Source organism: Pipistrellus hanaki (genome assembly GCF_964339955.1).
Source record: "Pipistrellus hanaki genome assembly, chromosome: X".
NCBI classification, from domain to species: domain Eukaryota; kingdom Metazoa; phylum Chordata; class Mammalia; order Chiroptera; family Vespertilionidae; genus Pipistrellus; species Pipistrellus hanaki.
Genome location: NC_140524.1, coordinates 39,289,146 through 39,307,156, shown reverse-complemented (window position 1 = coordinate 39,307,156; position 18,011 = coordinate 39,289,146). Strand labels below are relative to the sequence as shown.

The 18,011-nt window shown below is 36.4% G+C and overlaps 1 protein-coding gene and 1 long non-coding RNA gene across 5 annotated transcripts in view; one reads left to right on the top strand and one right to left on the bottom strand.

Moving 5' to 3' along the window:
• The window catches only part of LRCH2 (leucine rich repeats and calponin homology domain containing 2), a 123,240-nt gene that overhangs the window by 5,399 nt on the left and 99,830 nt on the right, over positions 1-18,011 (bottom strand). For 3 of the 4 annotated variants that reach the window (XM_084870283.1, XM_084870281.1, XM_084870284.1), the window contains 4 exons: positions 15,930-15,987; positions 15,053-15,165; positions 14,725-14,862; positions 14,511-14,588 (listed from right to left, as the gene is read on the bottom strand). In XM_084870283.1, the coding sequence (XP_084726409.1) occupies positions 14,511-14,588; positions 14,725-14,862; positions 15,053-15,165; positions 15,930-15,987 (387 nt within the window). Of the gene's footprint in view, positions 1-6,329; positions 6,952-14,510; positions 14,589-14,724; positions 14,863-15,052; positions 15,166-15,929; positions 15,988-18,011 lie in introns of those variants that run through there. The other variant, XM_084870282.1, reaches the window with a different exon arrangement.
• Positions 1-18,011, top strand: part of LOC311615093 — a 629,078-nt gene that overhangs the window by 606,220 nt on the left and 4,847 nt on the right. The gene's annotated exons all lie outside the window — the stretch shown is intronic.

The following is an 18,011-nucleotide window of genomic DNA, read 5'->3' as shown; positions in this document are numbered from 1 at the left end:
CCTTATCAAAACTGCAGGGATTAACTGGTTTATATGTATGCATACAACATCAAATAAATTTGGTAGCTATTTTTGAAAAACAAACAAACAATGTAGTCTACTGCTTCAGTTGGAACACCATTCACCTCAGGAAAACAGTTAGTAATGAACGGAGTGGGTGGCAGACAAACAAGCTATGAGCCCCATCTAGTTCATAACTGTGTTTTAGTTGGGTGAGAAAGTGTTTTACAAACCTGCAAACACTTTAAAAAATATGTTTATTGTTGAGAGTATTACAAGATGCCAGCCTCCTCCCCCCTGCCATTATCCCTCTCCATCCAGTTTCCACCCTACCCCAGGCCTTCTCCATCCTATTGTCTGTGTCCACAGGTAATAGGCATATAAAATACTAGAGTCCCAGTGCACAAAATTTGTGCACTCGGGGGTGGGGGGGTGTCCCTCAGCCCAGCCTGTGCCCTCTCGAAGTCAGATATCCCTCTCACAATCTGGAGCTCTCACAGTCCAGGTCTCCTTGCTCCTTACCACCTACCTGCAACAGTGCTCCCCCTATGGTAGCACAGTGACCACCAGGGGTAGCTCCTGTATTGAGCATCTGCCCGCTAGTGGTCAGTGCACATCATAGCGACCTGTAGTTCAGCTGTTCAGTCAATTTGCATGTTAGGGTTTTATTATATAGGACTTGGTTAATCTCTTCCCATACCCTCACTTCCCCTTCCCACTGAGATTAATCAGTATGTTCCATGTTTCCATGCCTCTGGTTCTATTTTACCATCAGTTTATTTTATTTTATTTTATTTTATTTTATTTTATTTTATTTATTTATTTATTTTGTTCATTTATTTTTTTTAAATATTTTTTTTATTGAATTCAGAAAGGAAGGGAAAAGGAGAGATAGAAACATCAGAGGCTGTAACCCAGGCATGTGCCCTTGACTGGAATTAAACCTGGAACCCTTCAGTCCATAGGCCCACACTCTATCCACTAAGCAAACCCAGCTAGGAGAGTTGATTTTGTTCATTTAGATACTTTATATCTTTATTTTGATTCTTAGATACAATTGTGGATATACACTGAGTGACCAGATTTTTGTGATCTCTGAACTCATAATAATCTGGCCACTCAGTGTATATTCTATATAATAAAAGGCTAATTTGCAAATGGTCCCCTCGACCAGGAGTTTGACCAGTTGGACGGCCAGGCCGGCCAATTGCCCTTGTCCCCTCCGCCTGGCCAGGCTGGCTGGACTGCACCCATGTACGAATTTATACACCGGGCATATCACTCTCTCTCTCAATACACACACACACACACACACACACACACACACACACACTTCTCTCTCTATGAGAGAGAGAGGGAGAGAGAGAGAGAGAGAGAGAGAGAGAGAGAGAGAGAGAGAGAGATTATACACACACACACACACACACACACACACACACACACACTCTGAGTGGTCAGAATATTACGCGTTCAGAGATCACAATAATCTGGCCACTCAGTGTATATGTATTTATTACCATTTTATTATTCATATTTTTGTCTTCTTCCTCTTTTTAAAGAATACACTTCAACATTTCTTTTTTTAAAAAAATATATTTTATTGATTTTTCACAGAGAGGAGGAGAGAGGGACAGAGAGCCAGAAACATCAATGAGAGAGAAACATCGACCAGCTGCCTCTTGCACACCCCCTACCGGGGATGCGCCCACAACCAATGCACATGCCCTTGACCGGAATCGAACCTGGGACCCCTCAGTCCGCAGACCGACGCTCTACCACTGAGCCAAACCGGTTTCGGCTCAACATTTCTTTTTTTCTTTCTTTCTTTTTTTTTTTTTTTTTTATAAAGGTATTATATGTGTACATATCTTACCATTGCCCAACTACCCCAGTTCCATACGTGCCCTCACCCCCCCACCGAGTTTTGCGACCATTGGTTATGTTTCTATGTATGCATACAAGTCCTTCAGGTGATCTCTTATCTTAGCCACCTCTCCCTAACCTTCCCACTGTAATTTGAATGTCTGTTTGATGCTTTACTGCTTCTGTATCTTTTTTTTTTATTATTCATCAGTTTATAATGTTCTTTATTATCCATAAATGTGTGAGCTCATGTGGTATTTTTCTTTCATTGACTGGCTTATTTCACTTAACATAATGTTCTCCAGTTCCATCCAGGATGCTGCAAATGGTAAGAATTCCTTATTTTATCTGGCAGCATAGTATTCCATTGTGTAGATGTACCATAGTTTTCTGATCCAGTTATCTGCTGATGGACACCTAGGCTGTTTCCAAATCTTAGCTATTGTAAATTGTGCTGCTATGAACAGAGGAGTGCATATATCCTTTTTGATTGGTGTTTCCAGTTCCTTAGGATATATTCCTAGAAGTGGGATCACTGGGTCAAATGAGAGTTCCATTTTCAGTTTTTTGAGGGAACTCCATATTGTTCTCCACAGTGGCTGCACCAGTCTGCATTCACACCAGCAGTGCACCAGGGTTCCTTTTTCTCCACATCCTTGCCAGCACTTGTCTTTTGTAGATTTGTTGATGATAGCTATACTGACAGGTGTGAGATGGTAACGCATTGTTGTTTTGATTTGCATATCTCAGATAATTAGTTACTTTGAGCATGTGTTCATGTGTCTCTTGGCCTTCCTTCTGTATTCTTTTGAAAAGATTCTATTTAGGTCCATTGCCCATTTTTTATTGGATCAGTTATCTTCTTTTTATTAAGTTGTATAAATTGCCTGTAGATGTTGGAGACTAAACCTTTATCAGTGATAACATTTGCAAATATGTTCTCTCATACAGTGGGCTTTCTTGTTGTTTTGTTGATGGTTTCTTTTGTTGTGAAAAAGCTTGTTATTTTGATGTAGTCCCATTTGTTTATTTTCTCTTTATATTCCATTGCCATAGGAACAGTATCAGTGAAGAAATTCTTTCGGCATATGTCTGAGATTTTGCTGCCTGTGGATTCCTCTAATATTTTTATGATTTTCTGTCTATGTTTAAGTCCTGTATCCATTTTGAGTTTATTTTTATGTATGGTGTAAGTTAGTGATCTAGTTTCATTTTTTTGAATGTAACTGTCCAATTTTCCCAACACCATATATTGAAGATACTGTCTTGACTCCATTATATGCTCATGTCTCCTTTGTCAAATATTAATTGGGCATAGTGCTTTGGGGGTCTTTTTTATTTTTATTCCAGGTGAATTTTTGAAGAGTTCGTTCTAGGTCTGGGAAATATGCCATTGGTATTTTAATAGGGATTGCATTGAATCTATACTTTGCTTTGGTAGTATGGAAATTTGGATGATGTTGATTCTACCAATCCATAAACATGGTATGTACTTCCGTCTGTTTACATCTCACTCTGTCTCTTTTATCAGTGTCCTGTAATTTTCCGTGTATAGGTCTTTTTCCTCCTTGGTTAAGTTTACTCCTAGGTATCTTAATTTTTTTGGTATGATGGTAAATGGGATTGCTTTTTTAGTCTCTCTTTCTGTATGTTCACTACTGGTGTATAGATAGGCCATAGATTTCTTGGCGTTAATTTTGTATCCTGCTACATTGCCAAATTCATTTATTAAGTCTATTAGTTTTTTGATGGAGTCTTTTTATGTACAATATCATGGCATCTACAAATAAGGACAGCTTTACTTCTTCGTTTACAATTTGGATGCCTTTTATTCTTATTATTGTGTAATTGCTATGGCTAATACTTGCAGTACTATGACAAACAGGAGTGGTGAGAGTGGACATCCCTGTCTTGTTCCTGTTCTTAGAGGAAATGGTTTTAGTTTTTGCCCAATGAGTACGATGTTATCTGTGGGTTTATCATATATGGCTTTTATTATGTTGAGGTATGATCCTTATATTCCCACCTTGTTGAGAGTTTTTATCAAGAAAGAGTGTTATATTTTGTCATATGCTTTTTCTGCACCAATTGATATGTCTGCGATTTTTATCTATCAATTTGTTTATGTGATGTATCACACTTATTGATTTGTGGGTATTGTACCATCCTTGCATTCCTGAGATAAATCCAACTTGGTCATGATGTATGAGCTTTCTGATGTACTGCTGGATCCAATTTGCTAGAATTTTGTTGAGGATTTTGGCATCTATGTTCATGAGGAATATTGGCCTGTAAATATCTTTCATTGTGTTGTCTTTATCTGGTTTTGGTATTAGGGTGATAATGCTGGCTTCATAGAAGGAGCTTGGAAGAATTCCTTCCTCTTGAATTTTTTGGAATACTCTGAGAAAGATAGGTTTTACTTCTTCCTTGAATGTTTGGTAAAACTCCCCTGTGAAGCTGTCTGGCCCTGGGCTTTTGTTTGGTGGAAGCTTTTTCATGACTGCTTCAATTTCTTCCATTGTTATTGGCCTATTGAGCTATTTAGATTCTTCCTGATTGAGTTTTGGAAGGTTATATTTTTCTAGAAATGTCCATTTCCTATAAGTTGTCCAGTTTGTTGGAATAAAGTTGTTCATAGTATTTTTTAACAAGCCTTTGTATTTCTGTGGGGTCTGTTGTTATTTCACCTCTTTCATTTCTGATTTTGTTTATTTGGGTCTTCTCTCTTTGCTTCTTGATGAACCTGGCTAAAGGTTCATCAATCTTGTTAATCCTTTCAAGGATTTGGTTTTGTTGATCTTTTGAATTGTTTCTTTGGTCTCTATGTTGTTTATCTCTGCTCTGATCTTTATTATTTCCTTCCTCTGCTTACAATGGGCTTTTCTTGTTGCTCTCTTTTTAACACTTTGAGTTGTAGGGTTACCATTGTTCATTGTTTTTTACAGTAGGCTTGTAGAGATATGAACTTCCCTCTCAAGACTGCTTTCGCTGTATCCCATAGACTTTGAATTGTTGTGTTTTCATTTTCATTTGTTGTGGTGTTTTTTTCTTTCTTCCTTGATCTCTCTGGAAACCTAGTCATTTTTTAATAGCATGCTGTTTAGTCTCTGTGTTTGATTTTTTTGGATTGTTTTTATTGTAGTTGATTCCTAGTTTTATTCCACTGTGATCTGAGAATGTGCTTGATATCATTTCTATCTTCTTCAATTTGAGGAGACTTTGTCTATGTCCCAGCATATGGTCTATCTTTAAAAATGACCCGTGTGCACTTGAGAAGAATGTATATTCTCTATTTTGGGAGTGGAATGTTCTGAAGATGTCAATTAATTCCATCTGGTCTAGTGAGTCATTTAGGATTGATGTTTCTTTGCTGATTTTTTGTTTAGAGGATTTGTCCAATGGTGATAGTGGGATATTAAAGTCTCCTACTATGAGTGTATTGCTGTCAATCTCTCCCTTGGTATTCTCCAGGCGTTTTTGTATGTATTGGGGTGCTCCTGTATTGGGTGTGTATATTTTTACCAGAGTTATTTCTTCTTATTGGATTGCTCCCTTTAGTATTATGAAGTGGTCTTCCTTATCTCTTGTTATGTCCTTCACTTTGAGATTTAATTTGTCAGATATAAGTATTGCTACCCCAGGCTTTTTTTCATTTCCATTCACCTTGAAGACCTTTTTTCATCCCTTCACCCTCAGTCTAAGTGGGTCTTTTTTTTCTGAGGTCTGTTTCTTGTAGACAGCAGATATATGGGTCTTTTTTTCTTTCTTTCTTTTTTAAAATAAATTTCATTGATTTTTTTTTTTTACAGAGAGTAAGGTAGAGGGATAGAGAGCTAGAAACATCGATGAGAGAGAAACATCTGTCAGCTGCCTCCCGCACACCCCCTACTGGGGATGTGCCCACAACCAAGGTACATGCCCTTCACTGGAATCGGACCTGGGACCTTTCAGTCCATGGGCCAATGCTCTATCCACTGAGCCAAACCAGTTTCATTATGTGTCTTCTTTTCTTATCCAACCCATTATCCTGTGTCTTTTTATTGGGGTGTTTAATCCATTTACATTTAAAGTTATTATTGATAGGTACTTATTTGTCACCATTTTTATTCTATACCCCTGTGTTCCTTCTATGCTTCCTATTTCTTTTTTTCTTTTTTTTTTTTTTTACAGCAGACCCTTAAGCATTTCTTAAATTGCTCGTTTGGTGGTGATAAATACCCTTAGTTCTTTTTTGTCTGTGAAGCTCCTGATTTCACCTTCAATTTTGATTGATAGCTTTGCTGGGTACAGTATTCTTGGATTCAGACCCTTCCTTTGCATGACTTTGTATATTTCATTCCATCCCCTTCTGGCCTGATGAGTTTCTGTTGAGAAATCAATCATTAGTCTTATGAGGGAGCCTTTGTAGGTAACTTTCTTTCGCTCTCTGGCCGCTTTTAAGATTCTTACTTTGTTTGTGGTGTTTGCCAATTTAATTATAATAATGTGCCTTGGTGTCAGTCTTTTGGGGTTCACTTTGCTTGAGACTGAGTTTCTTGGATTTGTGTGGGGTTTTTCTTTCCTATATCAGGGAAGTTTTCTGTTATTATTTCTTCAAACAGGTTTTCTATTCCTTGCTCAGTGTCCTCTCCTTCTGGAACCCCTAATATGCAGATGTTGTTTTGTTTCATGTTGTTCCAAAGTTCCCTTAGGCTCTCCTCCTGCTTTTTAATATTTTTTTTTCCTAGAAGCTGCTCTAATTGGGTATTTTTTCCTACCTTGTCTTCTATTTCACTGATATGGTTCTCTGCTTCTTCTAGTCTACTCTTGATGCTTTCTGTTGAGTTCTTCAAAGCAGCGATGTCATTTTTCATTTCTTCTTGATTCTTCATTTCCTCTTGGTTCTTACTCATATTTTTTAATTTGTCTTCCATTTTCAGCCACCTTAAGACCATTACTCTTAATTCTTTCTCTAACATGTTGCTTGCCTCTAACTTGTTTACTTCATTTTCTGGTGCTGCCTGCTTTTCTTTCATATACGGGCTGTTTCTTTGACTCCCCATGGTCTCTCTTCTCTGGATGTCTGGTTATGTAGTTCTCTCTCTCCTGCGTTAATTTAAAGGCACAAATTCAACACACCAGGTTCAAAACACAAGGTACTGAACTGAAATGTATTCAGGATATTAATAACACTCAATAAAGGTGATCACCAGAAAAGGCAAATTAGGGGATAGGAGAGAAAATAGAATAGAAAAAAATAAAAATAAAATGAGTGCCAAAATGTAATTTGGAAAAGGAAAAAAAAAAAGTAACAGGGAAAAGAAAGAGACAAAGAAAGAAATGGGTTACAAATTATATATAGAGAGAGAAAACTCCAAGTGAACAGCCACTAATTACAGGAAATACCAGCAACAAGTACCTGGAGATTAATACATACTACAAATAACAACTAATATCAAGTGAGGCGAGGGAAAACTGACACAGAAAAAAAATAAAAAAGCAAACAAAAACAAACAAAAAAGAATAAGCAAAACAATATCACAAAAAGGCATAAATAATTGATATAGTTAACATTCAAGCAAACAACATAAGGACAGAGTGAAAAACAATTTTTTTGGATAGTTAAGACAGAGAAGAGAGAGGTGTGTATGGACTTACAGCAGGGGATTGGAAATTGTATATGAAAGTAGGGTGAAATTTTAACAGGGGATAAACATAAAGAATAGGGAAAATCTAAAGCAGGAAAAGGATAAGAAAAACAGGACATCAAAACGGGAAAACTTAGGAAGAGAGTGATGGCATAAAGATAGAGTTGAGATTGAGTAAAAGGATGCAAAAGGAAAGGTGAAAATAGAATGTAGAACACTAATCCCCAAGTAAAATGAAGAGAAAATAAAATGACACTTTAAAATAAAAACGCATAATAGTAGTAGTAGCAATAATACTAACTAAAAATAAAAATGTAACAATTAAAAAATGTAAAATCAAATTTGGAAAAAAAGAAAAAACTTAGTTTCTTAAGTAAAAGATGAAGAAAATAAAAATTACAAAAAATTAAAATAATAAAATGTGCACTTCCTCTGTTGTTCTGTTTGGCATGCCTGTTTTCCCAGTCAGGACAGTGTTGCAGATCCCTGCATTCCACTGCTCCTCAGTGTTGTAAGCCAGTACTGATTTTTAAGCAGGCAGTGTCTTAATTTCTTGTATTCCTTTATTTTTGATTATACAAGATTCAATTTGTGATTCAGCCCCTGGTTGGCAGTGTTTCTGGATTGACTTCCGGGTCTATATATGGCCTCTCTACCCTGTGTTTAGAGCCTTATTTCCTTGTGGCACTCAATACCGGTTTGTTAGAGTGGGCTGCCTCAGAACTGGCTCTCTGACAGTCACTCCCTGCTCAGATCCCCAGGTTCCAGAAAAACAACTTTCCTCTGCAGTCTCCCAGGGTGTCCCCAACTGGGTGATCCTATATATTGGCCTTAGTAATCAGAAGCAAGTATTTGAAGAAGAAAAAGTCCAAGTGTGCAAACAACGGGGCTGCAGACAAATCTGCACAGTCCTTTCCCCCTTGGGTATAAGCAGCCAACATAGTTTTAAGATTTTTAGGCTTTCCTTTTGCATCAGAACAAAATTGGTTGCTTTTTAGAGATCCCTTCTGTTAGCAGCTCTAAGGACCTCCTTTCACATTCATGGATCACGCGAGCCCCAACAGCCACTGATTTTTCTAGGCACAGACTTTCTCAGGTCCTCCAGATCCCACAGTGCATGCTTTTCTCTCTCCTGCCAGGACCAGAGATCTCACCATATCCCAGGTGAAACTGGCCTTTCCATGGAGGTGTGTAGAGCGCCTCTGTATCCGCGTGTTTACGCCAAGTGGGGACCGGTGTTCTGAGGCTCACATCTGTTTGGTGGTTGCCTCAGTTGTAGCTTTCCAAGCTTCCTATAAAATCCACTTTCCCCTTTAAGATGGCGCCATCTCCGCATCTAAGCCGGTCGCTCTGAGAGGGAACCCAGCAGCAGTGGGGGCTTCCAGGTCAGGAGAATCTCATCCAGCAGTCCCCGACCTTATCCTAGAGTTTAGCTGTCCCTTAACTCACCAACAAATACTCCCCGTGCAATCCTCAGCTGTTCTTTCTTTCTGCTCCAGGACAAGGCTTGTGACCTGTCTATTCCACTGCCATTTTTCTATTGTCCAATTCAATAATCTACACTTCAGCAGTTCATGTAGTACAGTCTCAATGACCTCCTTTAGTTTTTTCTTATCTGGGAAGCTCTTTACCTGACCTTGAATTCTAAATGATAGCTTTGCTGGGTAGAGTAATCTTAGTTGTAGGTTCTTACTATCATCACTTTGAATATTTCTTGCCACTCCCTTCTGGCCTGTATAGTTTCTGCTCAGAAATTAGCTAACAGTCATATGGGTGCTCCCTTGTAGGTAACTGCTTTTCACTTCATCCTCTACTCTACTGTTGATTTCCTGTAAATTATTCATTTTGGTTAATTTGTCTCCTTCATTTCTGACTGGTTCTTTTTCATGTGTTTGAAATTCTCAATAAGATCCTTGAAAGTCTCACTAAGTCTCTTGAAGTTCTCATTAAGGTCCTTGAGCAACCTTATAACCATTGTTTTGAACTCTGCATCCTGTAAGTTGCTTATTTCCATTTCATTTAGCTCTTTATCTGGAAATTTCTTCTGTTCTTTCATTTGTGACATATTTTTTTGTCTCCACATTTTGGCTGCTTCCTGGTGTTTGTTAATATTTACTAGTTAGAGCTTCTATGTCTCCTGGAATTGGCAGAGTGGCCTTGTGTAGTAGGTGTCCTGTAGGACCCAGTGGCTCAGCCTTCCCAGTCACCTGAGCTGCGCACTTTAGGTACTCCCCTGTGTGGGCTGTGTGCACATTCTTGCTGTAGTTGAGATTTGACTGTTGTTGGTGTCACTAGGAGGAATTGACTTCCAGGCCAATTGGCCATGAGGACCAGCTACAACTACAGTGGAAGAGCTGATGTGCAGGAGACACTCCTATGGAGCAGGACTTGGTTCAGTGCGGCTTTTGTGCTCACTGAGTCTGCCCCTGGAGTGTGTTGTTTGTGAATGTGTAGAGTTATAATCTGGTATGGTCTGAAGCTGTACACTGGGTACACTGGCTCTGGAGCATCCTGAGAGGTGCAAAGTCAGCCACTGCTAAGGGCCACACAGCAGGAGATACAGAGCTATCTGCAGATGGCTACTACTTGTATTGGGCTTCGAAGTGCCCAGGTGCAGCCAAGCTCTGTAGCAGGGCAAGCTGATTGTAGTTCCAGGTCTTAGGTCTGTTATTGATAAGCATGAGGCATACTGGCACCAGCTGCTGCTTGTTTGACAGATTATAGCAAAATATGAAGCCTAAGCCAGGAAAGGCTATTCATATGGAAAAGCTGCTGCAAAGAACTTGAGTGGAGCTTCAAACTGGATGAAGCAGGGTGTCAGAGAATCATTAGGGTGGAGCAAACAGTGTGAGCCAAGCTCATGGAAACTAAGATATGGTTGCCAGTCAGCTCTGCAATGGGGGGAGGGGAGATATCACAGCATAGGAACAATGACCCCTGTGAACACCCCTGTCTGAGAGAAAGCTGCCCCCAAGTTCTTGCTCTGATGCCAAACAATCCAGTTTCTCCATGTATGGGCCTGATACACCCCCAACCCCTCGCCAAACCATTGCCCCAGTGCTGGAACCCAGAGCAATCAAGTACAAGTATGTCAGTGCACTGGCCCTTTAAGAGGGAACTGCCTGGGTCTCCACCGAATCACTCAACCACAGTCCATGCTAGTTTTTATAGCCCCAAGTTATAGGGACTTCTCTTTTCAGCTCTGGAACCCTGGGTTTGGGGTCTAGTGTGGGCTGGGACCCCTTTCTCTTTATAGGAGACCTCCACAGTCAAGGTATCCCTCCTAATTTAAAAATTGCCACACATGGGTATTGGACGAGTCCATTCCATGCCTCTTCCCCTCCTACCAGTCTCAATGTGCTTTCTTCTTTGCTTTTCTAGTTGTAGGACTTCCATTCAGCCAGATTTCAAGTGGTTCTGAATGATGGTTGTTCTGTATTTTAGTTGTCCACTTTTTTTTTTTTAAGTCCAGTGTTTCTTAAAATACTAGAAACCTTGGCAGGATTGGACCCCTATTCCCAAAAAACAATATATCCTCCATCCTGATTATTTTTAAAACTGTACTTTCTGCCAAAATCTCTCTATTGAGCTCCAGATACAAATATCAACTTGATACAGTCAAATGGATGTCAATAGACACATAAAATCAACATATTTATAACAGAACTACTTCCTCACTAAATTAACTTATCTTTCTTTACCTGTGAATAATATACTGTTTAATCTCTCTCAACATAAACCTGAGAATCATAATAGTCTTCTCTTTCTTCTTTATTCCAATAACCATTCACCAAATACTATTGTAATATTCTATTTATCAAGAACTCTCAAAAACTATCTTTTTAAATCTCCATTTCACTGCAGCATTAGTTGCTTTCCTAATATTTAACTTATTTATTCAAATAACCAGTGAAGTATACATTAGAAAAGAAAATAGTTTTCAAAATCAATGACTTTAGCTCCCACCTTAGAAAGTAGAAAACAGCACATTAAACCAATGGCAAGCAGAAAGAAAGAAATAATGAAGATGAGAGAAAAAAATGAACAGAAAATAATAGGGAAAAAGTCAATAAAACCAAATTCAGAAGATTTTTAAAAATATATATTTTATTGATTTTTTTTTACAGAGAGGAAGAGAGAGGGATAGAGAGTTAGAAACATCGATGAGAAAGAATCATCGATCAGCTGCCTCCTGCACCACCCCTACTGGGGATGTGCCCGCAAGCAAGGTACATGCCCTTGACCGGAATCGAACCCGGTACCTTTCAGTCCGAAGGCCGATGCTCTATCCACTGAGCCAAACCGGTTTCGGCCAGAAGATTTTTTTTTTTTAAATCAATACACCTCTAGCCAGATTAATCAGAAAAAAGGAGAAAATACACAAATTTCCAATATCAGAAATAAGAAAAGAGATTCCATAAATACTAAAGTAATAAATAACTTTATAAGTTTGGCACACTAGATGAAATGGACAAATTCTTTGAAAGACACAGTATACCAAAGTTCATGCAAGAAGAAAAAAAAACAAAACAGAATAGCTCTACATCTATTAAAGTAATTGAAATTTGATCATAGACCTAAATGTAAAATCTTAGATTATAAAACTTCTAAAAATAAACATGGGGGAAATCTTTGTGACTTTGATTCATGCAAAGATTTTTTCTTTTTGACACCACGATAAATTTTACGTCAAAAATACATAAAGCTGTTCTTCAAAAGATATTACATAAGAATAAAATGACAAGCCAGCCAGGCCAATGTGACTCAGTGGATTGAGCATCGTCCCATGCACCAAGAAGTCACTGGTTCGATTCCGGGTTAAGGCACATGCCCTGGTGGTGGGCTCAATCCCCAGTGAGGGACAGGCAGGAGGCAACTGATCAATGTTTATTTTTTCCCCCTCCTCTCTCTATAATCAATAAAAACATATTTTAAAAAAAGACAAGCCAAAGATTAAGATATAATGTTTGTAAGTAAATCATACATCTGATAAAAGCCTTTGAAATCTCAAACTCAATAAGAAAACAATCCAATTAAAAAACTGACAAAAGATTAGAATTCTTCATAAAAGAATTCATGAAAATGGCAAATAGACCCTTGCCAGTAACTTAAAGTGTTTAGAAAATGGGAGTTGACTGATTCCTCCATAGCCCACCATCCTTTAGTTGAGGATAGGTGAGGCAGTAATATTGCCCTAAAACAAGCTGTAGAGAAAAGACAATGGTACATTAAGGAGGACAGTATTTGTAAGACCTTTTCATTTACTCTCCTTGCCAAATGTGTCTTGATGGTGTCTGTAATATGTTGGACTGGCTTTTCTTTCATGTAAAAGAAAAGTAACCAAGTTAAGAAGGTGGGTTCTGGAGTTAGAATATCTGGATTCATAGCATGGTTCCAGTGTTTAGTAACCGTGTGACCTTGGACAAGTTCCCTAACCTCTCGGTGCCTCACCTGCCTCATTTGAAAACATGCATTCATTTAATAAATGTTCATTGAGAAGTCCTTCTCCAAAAGAGTCTTAAAACAAAAATGGGCCGAAACTGGTTTGGCTCAGTGGATAGAGTATTGGCCTGCCGACTGAAGGGTCCCAGGTTCGATTCCGGTCAACACATCCCCAGTGGGGGGTGTGCAGGAGGCAGCTGATCGATGTTTCTCTCTCATCGATATTTCTAACTCTCTATCCCTTTCTCTTCCTCTCTGTAAAAAAAATCAATAAAATATATATTTTTTAAATGGAAAAACAGAAAAATGTATTTAATACAATATTATTTTGGGGGAAAAAATCTTCCTAACTTTTTATTTTCCCATTAAGAGATGAACAATACAAAAAAAATAAAGAACTAAAATAAAAATGGTTAAGAATTAAAATAGTAAAACATGTCAACCATAGAGAAGATATAATTAGAAGAGAATATGATATAGTTTCAAAATTACATATAATAGCAATTCAACTGGTTCTCTACATATACGTAAATTATATTTATTCACTTGAGAAGAGAGGTTAAAGTGGAATCTACAGACTAGTCTGTTATGAATGACACAGTTGAAAGCCCAACTCATTATATAGGTGTATCAAATAAACACATTAAAATCTTAAACTTACACAGTTATTATGTCAGTTATGTCTCAAAAATAATTTTAAAAGTTAAATTTTGAAAATCACAACTAGATTGTGATCTGCTAACAATATCATGTCCTCTCAAACGTCAGTCATGTTGACGTTAGACTTATTAGATTTTTCAAAAAACAATATTTTGCTTATTCATTTTCATTATACATTGGCAATATAGCTTTGTTAACGTTATAGTATTGCAACTATTATGTGAAACATAAGCCAATTCCTACAAATTCCGTCCAGTGATAAATTATCACAGTGTTACTAAGATTCCAACTAGACATGTTAAATAAAGTTTAAAACATTGTTCACCTTGCCTGGCAGGTGTGGTTCAGTGGTGGAGCATAGACCCATGATCCAAGAGGACACTAGTTCAATTCCAAGTCAGAGCACATGCCTGAGTTATGGGCTCAATCCCTAGTAGGGGGCATGCAGGAGGCAGTTGATTAATGTTTCTCACTCATGGATGTTTCTATCTCTCTATCCCTTTCCCTTCCTCTCTCTCTCAAATCAGTAAAAACATATTTAAAAAATAAAAATGCTGTTCACCTTAAATACAGATCTTCCAACTAGAGTCTGTTATTGTGCAAAGAAGTCCAAATGTCCTCCAGTAGGAAAAAAATGATAGCAGCAATAATCAAAACCAAACTGTAATATGGCCACTAAGTTATGTTTATTCAATGATGTGTATGATGTCAATTTTCCCATATATGAGCTGTTTTCTAAATGACTTTCAAAGCAACTTTAAAACATTCATTAGAGAGCTCCTATAGTTAAACCTGGGACTCAGTAGAAGGTACCTATGGAAGGTAATAATTTTCATATTTAAAGAGCATTAACCCTAGTATGCATGTAATAAATTAATATTTAAATTATTATTTTGTTAGGAAAATAACAATTACCTGTGAAACACCCAACTTTTTACAAGCATCAAGAAAATTTTCTACATTTCTTCGACATTTTGCCATGCTCAGTTTAGGCTGTAAAGTAAGAAAAATAAAGATGTATTTTCAGGCATATTTAAACAGAAATTAATCAGAATTGACATTATTTAAAGACAGTTTCAAGAGGCTCTATCTTCCTTTAGAAAACTAAAAAATTGTAGACAAATCTTACCACAGCTGGTGATGGCACATGAATACTAGCTACAGAGCGTGGCCTTATATGATTGGCTAAATGGCAAAGAACAACCCCATCCATCAGTGCAGCTCCAATGTCATCAGGCAAAATTACTTTCAACTTGGATTCGAGATTCTACAAAGAAATGGGTAAAAATCACAGATATTCTACCTAAATGCCTTATATATTTATGTTTATATTACAAATCATAATATAATCTAAAATTTTATAAAGAGCATTGAAAAGAAAATCCATATATAAATTATTAATTTTCCAAGTTAAACCCATTTCTACAAAGCAGATCTGAAAGGTCAATCTAACTTACATTTCGAAGTTGTCGTATTTGCTCTCTTTCTTCCCGTAAATGTTCCATCTTTCTTCTCATTGTAAATCCAGGATCTGCTGCCCCATATTCTTGGCGAGATGAGCGGCTAAAAGCTATAAAAACAGAAATTTCCTAGCTTATTACAAAGCTAATAAGAAGTATCAACCATCGGTAGGAAAAGAGGCATGATAAAAAGAATCAATATAGAATTACATAAAATGCTATTACTTATTAATACATTCTAAATAGTTTTTACCAAATATAATTAAAAATCTACTTATCTGCATAATTGAAAGCAACAGGGAAGACAAATGTAACTATTTCTACCACCTATATATGTTCTTATTTAAGCATACATTTTTAGAAACTTATGATCCAGGTCAAAAATTATTAAACATAAATCAGCCTTTATTATCTTTAAAGAAAAAGGAAATTATTCTTGAAGGTCAATAAAGTTATTCAGGAATAAAAACTATAATTCAATACCTTGCCAAGTAACATGGATCCATTTTCTTTTGGGCTTGCCAAATGCGAAAAGATCCCTTTTTAAAACCACAATATAATGGTGTGCTATAATTTCAAACAGTGTTTGGTCTGCTGGCAGAGTGGTCATTCTAATAGCAGTCACAGTAGAGTAGAAATAAGACTGCAGTATATCTAAGGCAAAAAGCTGAGGTTTCAGGAGCTTGAAGGTAAAGAGGAAGAAAGAAATGGGGAATGGGAATTGGAAAGACAAATAAGGTTAAGAGAAAATTACTTTTAGGAGAGGGGAAAGAATCTATGTGTACTTAAAACTATGGAATCAAATCCCATTTAAGCTTGGCAACTCTCGTTTCACATATAACCAATAAATTTTATATGCAGAATATATATTTACCTGATCTTGGCTTCAAGCCAAAAGGACCATGTGAAAAACCATCAGTTCTATCATATTCCTAAAAACAGAAAACAAATAAAACCTCTTTCGTTCAAAATAATTAAGGTAATTATTCATATCCATTCCAATTTTACAAAGTTTGTTTTTTTTCATGATTAGTGAAGCAGAAAAGGTCAAATGCATTTCAATTCAAATTGATAATTTCACTTTTAAAAGATGTATAAATATTTGCTAATTGACCTGATTACATAAGCCTTTAAGTATTTCCCATAGTATAATTAAAAATAAAATTATTGAAGTGTATAAAATAGATATTACTTTTGAATAAATAAGAAATTAATGTCTTCCCCCAAATGAAATAAACATCAATGAAAAGATAAGTGAAATTAGCAACATTTATACAGTATCCACCATGGACTTGAAACTTAGTGGATAATATGAGGCAAATCTACACATTCATACTAACAGGAGTTGCAGAATGATAGATGATAAATTATGTCTTCTATTAGAATGTACATTGCTTCAAAGTGCTTTCACAGAGTTACTGCTTGGAAAGAACTGTAGCATAATTTTTTAAATCTGAACTTGGAGTCAGAAAGCTTAAGCTAAGTCTTAAGCAAAACATTTAATTTCTGAAACTGTTTCTTCATCTTAAAAATGGGGTGTTGTGAAGATTAACTGAGATAACTAAAAGAAAGCACTTTGTAAATGTAAAATGGTAAGGTAAGGTAATTTTAGGAACATATTAGTTATGTGCAACAACTGTGAAGTATATAGAGTCTGGGTTTCAGTCACTTCTCTACTATTTATTGACTGGAGCCTTTGGGCAAAGTTATCAGTCTCTTCACTTGCAAAATGATGAGGCTAATATACCTAGCTCATGGGATTGCTCTTAGGTTCAAATGTATAGCTAAGCCTTTGTTAGTAGTATAGTACTATACCAATATATCTGTTATCATTTTCCTTTCACACATGAAATTAAAGCAACCAGGATTCTGCTGATTCTGTGGATTTTATGGTTAACATGTGATATACAGTTCAAGCTGAATGTCAGTTGAACTTGTTCACAAACCTCACAGTTTGCCTTCATTCTTTTGGTTAAAATATTATGACTATCATTCTTTTGGTTAAAATATTATGAATTCCAAGACAAAATTTTATTTATCCAAATGCAAGCAAAATGTATTATATAAACAATGTAATTTACTTGAGAAAACTGGCACTAAAACTCTCCCTGTAAGCATCGATCATAAAATCACAAAGCAATCAGGCAAATAAGTAGTCAGTTATATGCTTACATTTGTTATAACTGAAAGTTAAAGATTTACAAAAGCATATGACAAAGACTCATTTTAGGATATCTTAATTTAAAATTTTTCCCAAAACAATGTAAACCATTTTACCTATCATATAAATAATTTAGAAACATGTTTATAAAACTAATATCCAAGTCTATTTAAAAGTTTTACAATTCAATTCATCCAAAACAACAAATAATCCTACCTTTAAAAAAATATTTAACACTAATTATATATAAAAAAAAAAGTACTACCTAATTAACCAAAGTTATATGGTGAATTTGGATCATCTAAACATTTATAAAAGTCCTAAATTCAACAAATAAGTGCATGATCATTTATTTACTAATGCCAAAAGATGTTTAGAATACTAAATAAAGTAATCTGAAGTAGAAGAGATACTTTTTGGAATTTTAAAAACTTGTATCTTGTTGTAAAGCAATAGGTTTAACTAGATTAGAATCAACCATTCAAACCACTAGAGTATTTGGTTGAGATCTCACTAACTTTCATCTCCCCATTTTCCCCATACAACTCCAGTCTATGATGTTAGGAAATGTGTAACCTCCTGTCGATAGGAACAACCCACTGCAGGGATGTTTCTCGTGGAAAAAGGAAGTTTCTCTTGCATTGCTTTCAGACCTAATTGGCTATGAGAAAAACCAAAGGTCATTGCACAATGCTGAAGTACTTTGCAAATTTAAAACTTTAAAGCTGTTTCTATAATTTACTTCAAAATATGATTAATTATACAAAAGAAAAAAATTATATATAGAATGCCTTT